Raw genomic sequence first — 12,231 nt, 5'->3', positions numbered from 1 at the left:
GGGTTAGGTACCTGAAGCTCCTCACCGCCCTGTAAACTTGCCATGCCTGCCCAGGTGGGGTTGACAAGCCGCCTTAGCGGATGCAATGTTTTACCGGCTCCGGGCTCACTGCGCGCGGGTCCGGGGCAACTTTTCGAGATTTTTGATGGAGCTTTGTACTAGGGGGCCAGTTTAGGTAGACATAGCAGCACCGTAGCTGTCAACTCTTTTTCCTTCCACTTTTGATACCCTATCCAAAAGTCGACAACGTATATTAGTCAAAGTGATTCATACGAGGTCGGAGAAGCTGTTATCTAGTCAAGATGGCGTTGAGTAAGTAAACAATCAGTTCTAAGAAAGCTGCACGAGTCGCTGACAAAACGGTATAGATTTGGATTTGGCAAATGGTAGGCTCGACATACCAACAATTTGTAGCAGAAGTTACTAACATTGCGCCTAACAGCTGCCGTAATGAAGGATGAGCAAGGCAGGCCATTCATCGTCGTCCGAGAGTAAGCTCCAAGCCCTATGTCAAGTTCTGTATGCTCGGAGAGCTAACCCTCACCACTAGCCAAGGCAAGAAGAAGCGCCAATACGGCAACGAAGCAGTCAAGTCACACATTCTAGCCGCCCGCACGGTCGCAAACATCGTCAAGACATCCCTGGGACCCCGTGGTCTCGACAAGATCCTCATTTCCCCCGACGGCGACATTACTGTAACGAACGATGGCGCAACGATCCTCCAGCAGATGGAGATTACCAACCACGTCGCGAAGCTCCTCGTAGAGCTATCCAAGTCACAAGACGACGAGATTGGTGACGGTACGACGGGTGTAGTGGTTCTGGCGGGCGCACTCCTCGAGCAGGCAGCCGAGCTCATCGATAAAGGCATCCACCCGATCAGGATCGCGGACGGCTATGACCAGGCGTGCGATATCGCCGTAGCGGAGCTCGACAAGATCTCCGACGTGATTGAGTTCAGCAAGACAGAGACCAAGAACCTGGTAAAGGTTGCAAGGACAAGTTTGGGCAGCAAGATCGTCTCCAAGGCACACGACCAGTTTGCGAATATTGCAGTGGACGCCGTATTGTCCGTGGCAGATCTGGACCGGAAGGACGTTGACTTCGAGCTTATCAAGGTTGACGGAAAGGTTGGAGGCTCGCTAGAGGATACTCTCCTAGTCAAGGGTGTCATCATCGACAAGGACTTCTCACATCCGCAGATGCCTCACGAGGTCAAGGATGCGAAGATTGCCATTCTCACATGTGCTTTCGAGCCGCCAAAGCCGAAGACGAAGCATCACTTGGATATCTCATCCGTGGAGGAGTACAAAAAGCTACAGAACTACGAGCGTGAGAAGTTCATAGAGATGATTCAGCAGATCAAGGACACCGGTGCCAACCTGGCTATCTGCCAATGGGGTTTCGACGATGAGGCCAACCATCTACTTCTACAGAACAAGCTCCCGGCTGTCCGGTGGGTTGGCGGACCAGAGATCGAGTTGATCGCCATTGCTACCAACGGACGCATAGTACCGCGATTTGAGGACTTGAAACCCGAGAAGCTAGGCACTGCCGGAATCGTACGAGAGATGGAGTTCGGTACAACAAGGGAGAAGATGCTTGTGATTGAAGAATGCGCAAACACCAGGGCTGTCACAGTGTTTGTGCGAGGAAGCAACAAGATGGTTAGTTGACATCCCCATGAATCATACATAGTACCTCTAACAACCATTAGATCATCGATGAGGCTCGTCGGTCACTACACGATGCACTATGCGTCGTAAGGAATCTAGTGAGGGACAACCGCGTCGTATACGGCGGTGGATCAGCCGAGATTGCTTGCTCCCTGGCCGTCGAAGATGCCGCAGTGAAGACCCCCGGCCTCGAGCAATACGCCATGCGCGCATTCGCTGAGGCTCTCGACGCCATCCCCATGGCACTGGCCGAGAACAGCGGTTTGAACCCCATCGCGACGCTGGCCGAGGTGAAGAGCCAGCAGGTCAAGACGGGCCGAGGCCGGCTCGGCGTTGACTGTATGCAGAGGGGCAGCAACGACATGAAGGAGGCATTTGTCATCGACCCCCTGATCGGCAAGAAGCAGCAGCTCATGCTGGCGACGCAGCTATGCAGGATGGTACTGAAGGTCAATAACGTGATTATAGCCGGCTCGGGTGAGGATGACTTCTAGACAGGGAGATGGGCTGGACACAAAAAGGATACTTGCGTGCCTACCTTATGCATGGCGTTTGCGCAGAAAATGACGGCTTGTATGAATGAAAGGAATAGATCTTGTAGAACCAAGGGAACTATCCCGGGATATACCAATGATTAGTATTCTAAGTCACCTCAGGGTTCCTTTAGCAGTGATATTGTGAATTTCTACATTCGAACCCCCCAATTCAGGGGTACGGCTAACCGATAGACAGGGCACACTTGCTTACACGCTTGAATACAAGACTAGAACGAGTTCCGTAAGATAATGACACACGGAACACCTGCTACCTTTTTGATCCAACTCCATCTTAAGCAAATCCGAATCCTTGCGCGTTCTCTAGTGCCATGGACAAGCGCTCCCTCAGAATCTCCTTATCGTGATACTCCGGCAACAACAAGGTGCCGTAACAGGTATATGCGGTCGGCAGATGCCCGCCGTCGCCCTCCTCACCATTACGTTGCACCACGAACTGTAGGTTCTTCATGCCACCAACAGGGACTCGGTCGCTGGCGGTGACAAACTCGAGCAGCTTGCGCTTCATGCGGTCGTCGTAGCGCTTGACAATGCTCCAGAAGTCCTTAATCGTCCGGTGCGTCGAGTCCCAGCCGACATAGCGCGTGTAGCGCCGCAAGTCGGCGATATCAATATCCTGCACGCCTTCGACGATCGATTGTAATAGGTTTGAAGTGAGCAGGGTGAGTGATTTGGGGTGTAAGCACGTGCGGAAGCCACGCGCGAACGCCTCGTATTGAGGTTTTACACTGACGTCCGTCAGATAGTGAATATAGTCCGAGACATATGCATTGCGGTTCTCTCCTGTGACGAGAGGTGCATCAGGCGGGTTGGCCGCAGACAGAGGCGATGTGCTCGAAGACGATTCCGCAACAGACTTCGGGAATTGTGGCCACTCCGGGTTGTCTGAGTTCATCTCTCGTGAAATATGCTCATCGAACATTGAGACGGAGAACTCATAGGTTCGCGCAAAAACGTCTTCCACAAGGCCATCTTTCTCGTCCCATTCCAGGAGTGTTGTCAAGCCACTAGCAAGATCTGGCCATCCGTCCGCAATATGATGCAGCTCAGTGACTGGCTCGCCGAGAAGCTTTCGATAGAGTGCCTTGGGAAATGTGATAGGGAGTGTAAGTCCGTTGTAGACTGCCAGCGAGATGAGCAGGCCCACAAGCTCAAATTTCCACTCGGCTTCAAGAGAGCCAGGTTGGAACCACACCATACGAGTCCGATCATCAATAGTGAAAGCACCGTACTTGGGGTCCAAAGCCTCTGCGATGGCCATCCTGAAGAACTCTTGTTGCACACCACCGGAGTCGAAGCCCTCTTCTCCACCTTCCTCGCCCAAGTGGACTTTGAGAGGTCGCATAAGCTCCCGTTCCTCGCGCCTCCAGAGTTGGTCAAACGCGTCTGTGATGACATTATCGCGGCTGATGTCCAAGATTAAATATTTGGAAGAAGCCGTGTGGAGAAGATCTTGCAACACGTTCTTATGGTGGTTGTTGATAATCAAGCTGCCAGGCTGGATAATGTGTTCCATGCGATTCTTTAGAGAGCTAGATTCCTCAAAAGAGCGGCTCATTCTCGAGAAATTAATGGACCTGAAGTAGGACACAAGAGTCGACGGGTTGAAGATATATGGGAAGTCGAGGAGATGAAACTTTTGTTTGGTTGACGTGAATGACAACCAAGCAATAGGCATCACCACCTCATCGAGACGCTCGGCAAAGTATTCGGCTCGGAATTGTGCGTCTCCCAATAATAGAGCCTGGCGTTTGTTGTCTGCTACAATGTCAGTTGAAATTCTGAATAGAAATGTTTGTGGTCACGTACACATAGCCTCAATCAGCGCTAGGGCACCGCCAAATGGACCATCGCCAGGCACTTCTGGGCTTCCGTCCCAATCGTTGAGCATCACAGCCCTTGCCCAATCAAGAAGTAGTGTAGGAACCCTTGCTTCATGCAGGGTACGCTCGAAGAAAGAGAAGTTTAGTATGTACACGGCATCCATATTCAGAAAGTCAAGCTGTGAAAAGAGAGGTGCTAGAACATCGGCTTGCTCTGATGCATCGACGTCCGAGTCAAGCTCATTCTCAATCATGCTGTCATAGTACCTACGCGTTGTGACCGCAGCAAACAACCTTCTAGCCAACCGCATTGTCAGATCGTTGGAAAATGCATCGTCATACTGAAGACATAGCTCTGTAGGTTGTCGAGCAACTGCACCACTGCCTGACAAGCTCAGGCCATGAGATCGTATGCGGGACATGTCGTAGAGTTGCCTGACATCTACGACCTTTGGAGCAGCAGCGACCAGGGCGTGGAGGCATATGGACATTACAACCCCAGCCTCTGCATTTGAAAGAACCTTTTCCTGTTTGGGGAAGAGTCTCGCTGTAGGTGATCTGAGAGATTGCACAGTCTTTGGAGGAGCGAACAAGCTAGCCGCAGCCAGCCACAGGCTGTGAAAAACAAGCGTTGGTGCAACTCTGGTCATTCTCAACATGCAATACCAAAGCGTTTGAGAGTCGTAAAGCTGCCCCTTCTTGGTAAAGGATCGAATGAGAGTGTGAGGATCGCTGAGGACATAGAAAAGACTCTGTTCTACGAACAACCTCCACTCTGACCTCAAATCTAGGGAAGACACAAGCTTCGCCTTGGATTTTCGCCTCATCGACTTGTGTTGGTTCGAGGTTCCGGAGTGAAGTTTGGAAACAGTCTTGGGCTCAAACAAATGGGTTTCGCAGGTCTGGTCTTCTTGAAGAACATCGCACACGAAATCCACAACGTCAGCATTCAATCGAGACAATGCCTGTGGCAAAAGACTGTCATATGATGATTCGAGATCACTGTCAAGCCCTTCCGGAGTGTCGTCTTCGTTCTGGTCCTCAGAGGATTGGAGAGATGTGTTGGAGCGCATCTGCCTGAGACTGTCTCCATCGCCACTCTGAGCCCCATCGATTTGCCCACGTCCCAATTTGGGTTTGGCCTCGATGTGTTTGGGCGGCGGCATCTTCTCGAGGGAAACTGCGTCAAAGTATCCTGCAGACGAAAGCTGGGATATTGGGCGTGTCAATGTTGGGCCTGTGGATTTCGGCGGTTTTGGCGCCTTTCGAGGAGACTTGAACGCCGAAAGCGCATCATCCGGAGTCGCATCTTGGGGTATATCGGCCGACAACCGCTTGTGTTTGTTTGTGGATGACGTGCGGACCCTCGCATTTGAATTCCGCCGCTGGCTTCCAGGTCGTGGCGCGGAGGGAACTCGATGACCATTCAGGATACCTTCCTCGGTCCCCTGCGTGCCCTCATGACCCGTATGAGCACTTCCGTTGACTTCCCGGGATGTTTCTGTTGAACCGTTGCCCCGATCCCTGATTTCCTTGTGGAGTTGCTCGTCCAGATCAGAATCTGTTGGTGTCGGCCTCGCAGAACCAGGACTACTCTCGGATCGCTCCTTGACGGGCTTGTCTTTGGGAGCCTGAGGTTTGAGATCCCCTTGCAGCTCGCGCGCCTTAGCAGACATATCCTCAATGGAGTTTGGGGTCAACCACTCCAGCATCTTGAACGCGACCGTGCCAAACATATTCGCTGCAAATGATCGATAATCCTTCCCAGCCGACTTCTCTACGATATCAAATCTCGGCAACCTTGCGTCGTCTCGTGACTCATTCAGAGGTACCTGGCCCGCATTCTCTCCTTTCTCCTGCTGGGAAGCATCCTGCTCATCCGCCTTCAGACCAGTTGACTGTCTCATCTTGATGGTGGTCTGACGTCCCTTAAGCGAGCCACTCCGAGCATGTCCATTCTGGCCTTTGAAAAGTTGAGCAGATCGATCCTCTAGCTGCGGGGGCACGCATTTTGGAGAGAAGATAAGGGAATCGAGTGCAGCCGGTCGCGCCTTGGGCGACCTCAACGTGGGACAGAGGCCATTTTCTGGGTTATCCTGGCTTGCCATATAGACGGCCAACACCCGGGCACTTGTGGTATTGTATCGTCGGATCGGAGCTCGTCCCGCGATTCGTTTTCGGCAAGAGAAGCATGTCGCGGTGGTACAGGTACTCGAGCCACAACCATCTCTTAGCTGCACGATGAATCTGTTTCAAAATCGGTTAGCCAGCGCATCGTGGACACGAGCACGGTAGTGATACGCACTTTTCAAGGAGAAGCTGGAAGTTGTGCCGCCGGCTTGCGCGATGCACGGCGTAGACTCGCTTCGGGTTCTCGATGTCCTCGATCAGCTCCTTAAGCTCGGTCGGCGCATCCCACGGCAGCCGCGCAAATGGCGCCTCCTCCCACAGACCGGCGAGCAGATCGACTTCGGCATCGCGATGGTCGTGCCCGCCATCAAGCGACCGCGTGGAATCTCGAGTCATGACATGTGGATTTGGTAAGGCCGTTGGTGAGTCGTGTCGAGTCGAATTTGGGAGATCTCTGCAGGAAGCCGACCTCGAGTGTCGAGGACTGGAAGTGGGTTCGAGTTCGATGAAGAAAAAGGCCCGGCAGAAGATTCTAGCAAAGAAAACAAAAGCCCCGTCTATTAGGTCATTGGCAGGTGCTGTGCTGCAGCGATTCACAGCCTTCAACGATCGATGCGATGCTTTACATTCGAGAACAAAACGAGATGATGTCGGCGTTGTCACATCTGGGATCTGCCTACCACCTGCTCTACTCTAGTCCCCGGACCCAGCGGGAGACACTACCATGCGGCTGGCTGTCTTGGCTTGGCTGGCCAAGACTAGAATGGGTTGTGACAGGGGCACACTTCCAGGCCTTCATTCAGCCGCCTATCAAAGATCAAGGAATAACATGGCAGAGGACTACAAAGTCAATCGCCACATGGCTTAGCAAAGAACTGATGAACTAGGCAACTTGCTCTTTATTGTCGAGATTTGCCATTAGATCCCATGTCTGGTGTTAGTCTTTGTCTTGATTTGCTCAATCACAATGTGTGTGCAAGGAATGGCAGTCAGGATACTGTATTTCTAATCCGATGGAAGATACATGTACCTCACTTACCAAGCTAGAGAGGTGAAGAATCATGTAGGCATAATTTAGCCCACCAGTATTTGTATAGACCTTGTTTATCTCTTCAAAACTCCATATGGATGCACTCATCTGAACTTACCTAGCCATTTCCAAGGCCAAAATATCCTATTTACATACTTCTATAAGTAGCCAGAACCATGGGAATACTGGGGTGGATGATGGATGATGCTGATAGGCAGGTCTGATCAGGAGGCTACCTGGGCTGTCTAGGCTAGGGCGATAAAGTTACCGTTGCCGAAAGCGAATTGCAGGGTTTCTAATTGACGAGGGTGACTTTTTGGCCTGACGTAGGTATCTAAGTATCTAGGTAGCCTCTCCCAAGCGCCCAGCCCAGCGAGGGGCAACCACCAGTCAGGGTACCTGGGAAAACGCAAAAACCCCACCACAGGCGCAAAAAGAACGCCACCATCCAAAAATCCCACTTCTGCACGCAGATTTCCACACGGCTCCATTTGCCTATTTATCACTTACACTCACACTCATTCTCTCCGGCACCGCTTCCCCGCTGCTGTGTGGTGATCCTGTCGTCGCTTGTGCACACAAAAAAGCAAAAGCAAGCAACTGCTGTGTCACCCGGGAAATTGCTCACGAGACCATCAGAGCAGCACTGTCATTTCCCCTATAAAGACACACTCAGCAGTTGTCAGACGTCACAGGACTGCCACTGTCGGAATATCGTCATTTTCATAATCACATTTCCCTCACCAGCCGATATTTCCGCCCATCCGCCATATCCCTCACAGCTCCATCGCACCACACGACACCACGACACCACTCTCCACAGTCTGACAATGGCGACAGTCACAGGAAGCCGAAGTGCAGCGCCTGTACAGGATGCACCAGCCTCTCATCCCTACACTTGCAACACCTGCCAGGTTGCCTTTCGCAACAGCGACCTCCAAAAGGGTCATATGAAGAGTGACTGGCAGTATGTATAACCTGTACTCAGACCATATGGTCAGAATGCTAATATAAATACTCCTCACAGTCGCTACAACCTCAAGCGCCGAGTGGCCTCACTGCCCCCTATCTCATCCGAGGTTTTCACCGAGAAGGTTTTGCAGGCGCGAGCGAGTACAACGGCAGAGGCGGAACGAGCCGGTTTTCAGAAGGAGTGCGAAGTCTGCCACAAGACATACTACAGTGAGAACTCGTACCAAAACCACATCGGGAGCCAGAAACACAAGGCTAGGGAGGCAATGCAAGAGCGACAGAATGGTACGGGCGATGATGCTAGCTCCATGATCAGCTCGACCTTCTCTCTGGGAGAGCCAGTCCCTGTCAAGAAGGATGCGGAGCTCGACTCGGATGCCGAGGAGGAGTTCACCAACATCATTGAGGGTCTGAAGAAGACCGAGTTGCGGGAGCGGCCTTCCCCCGTGAAGCGTCCGTCGAACCCCCATCTCTCTGCTACAGGACAGCACAAACAAGAACACCCCATATCCGAGGCCTCCAGCGACCAACCGTCATCTACTACAACCCCAGTGCCGTCCAAGTCTGCTCCCGTGCTGACTCTCAAGAATTGTCTGTTTTGCAATTATGAATCCCCTACCGTGCGCCTGAGCGCCACACACATGGAGCGCATCCACGGAATGTTCATCCCCGAGAAGCAATATCTTGTGGACCTGGACGGATTGTTGTCCGCACTGCAAGAGCGCATCCAGGAGTTCAATGAGTGTCTGTATTGTGGCAAGGTCAAATCTAACGCATTTGCTGTGCAAACCCACATGCGCGACAAGGGCCACTGCAAGATCCCTTACACCACCGAGGACGAGCAGTTGATGATTGGCGAATTCTACGACTTCCGAAGCACCTATTCAGATGACGAGGAGTCAGAAGATGAGTCTATGGACGATGAGCAGCAGAATGGCGGTGCCAAGCTTGGTGCCAAGCGGCCAACCACTGTGCGCGGTGAGGATGGCGACGAGGTCATGGAGGAGGACGATGGCTGGGAGACGGATAGCTCAGAGTCGTCTTTGGACTCGGCGGATCTCACAGCCGTTCCTGCTGAGCAGCATTACCACCAATACGAGCGCCTTGATAAACATCCGCACCACACAAATCACGATCCCCGAGCGCACCGCCAGATAGATGGCTATCATTCCCATGCGCACAAGCACACACATGCCGTCTTCTACGACGAGTATGAGCTCCACCTGCCGTCAGGCAAGTCTGTCGGTCACCGTTCTTTGAACAGATACTTCCGCCAGAACCTGACCAACTACCCATCCGCCGAGGAGCGAGAGGAACAGCGCCTGGCTATCGAGGCTGGCAGTCCCGATGCTATGGACGTCGACGACGACAACCAGGTTGCCAGGAGAGACGATCGTGGTCGTGGCCGCGCTCTGGTCAGCCGGGCTAACGGCGGGCTGGGCATGGCTGGCGTGTCGGACAAGAAGAAGCAAGAGGTGAAGAAGTCTGAACAGCGGGGTCGTACCAAGGGCCAGTTCCGGGCGAAGCGAAACGAGTGGGCTCTCAACAGACAAGCCAACCACCAGAAGTATTTCCACTACAGCATCTTGTAAAAGATGGTTGTTTTGTATTGCTGGGAGTGGGGTTACTTGTGGGCGCGTGATATATTGCGTAGCCCCTTTGTCGGAAGTCATGTTGAGGAGTTTTGATTCACGGCACAACGGAGGTGGGTACCTCATGTCTCAGATAATTCCGAGATGCATTGAGGTAGACTTCGTTTATCGTGTCTAGTCAGTTCTAGACTAGGAGGCAACCAACAATAGACATGCATATGCTTACAGTGTTCACACTTTCGTGATTTGAGAAATTGCAGCTGCAGTGTCTCTTTGTGTCTATGTTTACATCATCGTCTCATACCTTTTCCGCACAAATTGGCAGTAGTAAACAGCAATCTTGATATTCACCCTGTCTAGTGATTTCTTAATTCAAAGGGCCCTTATAGCCAGCCCCTGAAACGGTATCTTCAAATCATAACTCAGATCAATCCGAACTGAAATCCCCTTAGACTATCTCAAGCGTCAAGCGTTCCTGGGAATCAATTTCACTGAACGCTAAATCAATATCCGCAATCCTTGAAAGCTATGCAAACCCGTTTCTACACGTGTCGTATACTGACTGTCCTGTCTCCTCGGCATGCCCCAGCGTTCACCATCTTGGCTCGCCGCGCTCCACCTTAGGGGTCACGACGGCATTCCGGTCCGCAAAGGGGTCGTCCTCATCCTCGTCCTCGATGTCGTCTTCGTCATCCGAGACATCGCGCTGGGGCAGCGCTCTGGGCGGCGGAGACGCCGATGATGGCTTCGACCTCGCTGACGGCCGGGGAGGAGCCGCCGGGCGAGGAGGCTGAGGTGGCGGGCTGATGCTCAGGCCGGCCATCTCCGCGGCTGGCTCCGTAGGCGATCCTGGTGCCTTGCCCTTCTCGGCAATCACTAAAGGGTTGCATGTCAGTACGTAGATACGGAGGAGATTGCCCGCTCGGTGGACATACATCGGTACAAATGAGCCTGCTCCGCGAGCTCGTCATCGGAGTCGCTGTCCGCGTCAATAGAGCGGTCCAGCTGCTCGAATGTCATCAACGCCGTGACGAGCTCATCGTTTGCGTGCAGAAGACCGCCAAGCCACTGCTCTGATTCCACGTGATGGATCTATGATGGTTAGTCAAAGTTTTTAGCAAAAGGGCGTGAACAGCTTACATAGCGCAAGACCTTCCTCCTTAATTGTTTGCAAGCCTCGAACCGCTCCACTGCTGTGGCGTTATTAGATATCCGCTCCTGCTCACGGTTGATAGTTTGCAGCGCGTTCAGCAAATCTGTCGCCGCAATGGATGACTCGGCGATGGTGACCTTCATTTGGTCCTTCTCGGCCTCGAGGTTGAAAGCCCGCCCCTTTTTGTTCTTCTTGTCCTTGTCTTTGTCCTTCTTCTTCTTGTCTTTGGACGACTGGACGTGGCTGAATGAGCTGATCTGGCCCGTAACTTGACTACCAAACGCCGAGCTCGCAGGATTCGACAGCCGAGACGACTGTCCCGCGGGCGAGGCGCTCTGCGCGGGCGGCGACTTGGGCTCGTCCTCATCCTCATCGTGGAACGGGTTCTCCGTCTCGCGCAGGACGCGGGACCGGTCCTGAGTGACGACCTGCTTGCGGCGCGGCAGCTCCTTGTACAGCTTGGCGATGCGCTCGAGGCCGGGCGTATTCTTGTACTCGGCGGCCCAGCCGCGGAACAGCTCGGAGCACTTCTTCTTGACGTCCGGGTCGGACAGGTCCGAGGTGCCGCACACGCGGAGGCGCTCCAGCAGCGGCTCGTCGGCGAAGGCGCGCTGGAAGCGCGGCCCCGCGTTCTGGATCAGGCCGTCGAGGAGGGTGAGTGCGCGCAGCTGGCGGTGCACGCTGCCGTACTTGAGCTTCTTGCGGATGGCGCGCGCGGCCTCGGCGGGGCCGGACGCCTGCAGCTTGATGACCTCGACCAGGTCGGGGATGCCGCTGAGATCATCCTCCTCGTAGGTCTCGCTTGTGAGACGCTCGATGGTCACGGTGACCGCCGAGTATGGTTTCTTCTGTAATTTTGTCAGTCGATCGTTTGTCAAGGGTAAGACTTATGGGAAGCTCGACTCAAACGAGCTACTGAGTATATGCGAAGACGGGTCCGAAACGCACAACCACCCTACCCAGATCACGAAAGGCAAGCAGATAGACACGTTAACTTACTTGAGAAAACATGATGTCGATTGTCGGTTATCTGAGAAGACTTATTGCTTCTGCAAGGTGAGTGTGTTTGAGCCCGATCGATTGGCACGTGTTATCATGAAGCGGGATGGAGCTGCACATGAAATGCTACAGCCTTATCCACCAAGCCCCTCAGGCAAGCCGCCGGTTATGTTGATGACAGCAGAGCTGATGCGCACGATGTCTCCAGGCAGAACTTGGAGAGTCGGAGACAATCCGCGCCCCAAGGTATATCGAGGCTGTGAATCAGTCGCTTCTCTTTGAGTTAGTCAGTGACTGTCAGG

At 53.1% G+C, this 12,231-nt stretch overlaps 5 protein-coding genes across 5 annotated transcripts; 2 read left to right on the top strand and 3 right to left on the bottom strand.

The window, feature by feature from the left end:
- Positions 1-302: 302 nt before the first annotated feature.
- On the top strand, positions 303-2,170 carry UCRPA7_795 (putative t-complex protein 1 subunit epsilon protein; the record flags this gene model as incomplete). Its single annotated transcript, XM_007913388.1, has 5 exons — positions 303-312; positions 369-386; positions 443-491; positions 551-1,667; positions 1,718-2,170. 5 exons carry the CDS (start codon positions 303-305, stop codon positions 2,168-2,170), a joined length of 1,647 nt encoding a protein of 548 aa, XP_007911579.1.
- Positions 2,171-2,504: 334 nt separating this feature from the next.
- On the bottom strand, positions 2,505-4,364 carry UCRPA7_794 (putative hect domain-containing protein; the record flags this gene model as incomplete). Its single annotated transcript, XM_007913387.1, has 2 exons — positions 2,505-3,988; positions 4,040-4,364. The coding sequence occupies 2 exons, from the start codon at positions 4,362-4,364 to the stop codon at positions 2,505-2,507; spliced, it is 1,809 nt and encodes a 602-aa protein (XP_007911578.1).
- A 1,780-nt stretch (positions 4,365-6,144) lies between these two features.
- UCRPA7_793 (putative hect domain-containing protein) lies at positions 6,145-6,579 on the bottom strand (the record flags this gene model as incomplete). The annotated part of the gene is made up of 2 exons (XM_007913386.1): positions 6,145-6,300; positions 6,355-6,579. 2 exons carry the CDS (start codon positions 6,577-6,579, stop codon positions 6,145-6,147), a joined length of 381 nt encoding a protein of 126 aa, XP_007911577.1.
- Positions 6,580-8,163: 1,584 nt separating this feature from the next.
- On the top strand, positions 8,164-9,777 carry UCRPA7_792 (putative zinc finger protein yan protein; the record flags this gene model as incomplete). The annotated part of the gene is made up of 2 exons (XM_007913385.1): positions 8,164-8,180; positions 8,241-9,777. 2 exons carry the CDS (start codon positions 8,164-8,166, stop codon positions 9,775-9,777), a joined length of 1,554 nt encoding a protein of 517 aa, XP_007911576.1.
- Positions 9,778-10,369: 592 nt separating this feature from the next.
- Positions 10,370-11,941, bottom strand: UCRPA7_791 (putative vhs domain-containing protein; the record flags this gene model as incomplete). The annotated part of the gene is made up of 4 exons (XM_007913384.1): positions 10,370-10,653; positions 10,713-10,869; positions 10,918-11,778; positions 11,930-11,941. 4 exons carry the CDS (start codon positions 11,939-11,941, stop codon positions 10,370-10,372), a joined length of 1,314 nt encoding a protein of 437 aa, XP_007911575.1.
- Positions 11,942-12,231: the final 290 nt, after the last annotated feature.

Source organism: Phaeoacremonium minimum, assembly GCF_000392275.1.
Source record: "Phaeoacremonium minimum UCRPA7 unplaced genomic scaffold PA7_03_scaffold_40, whole genome shotgun sequence".
NCBI classification, from domain to species: Eukaryota; Fungi; Ascomycota; class Sordariomycetes; order Togniniales; family Togniniaceae; genus Phaeoacremonium; species Phaeoacremonium minimum.
Note: the sequence above shows the minus strand (reverse complement) of the source record. Positions and strands in the feature narration are given on the sequence as shown.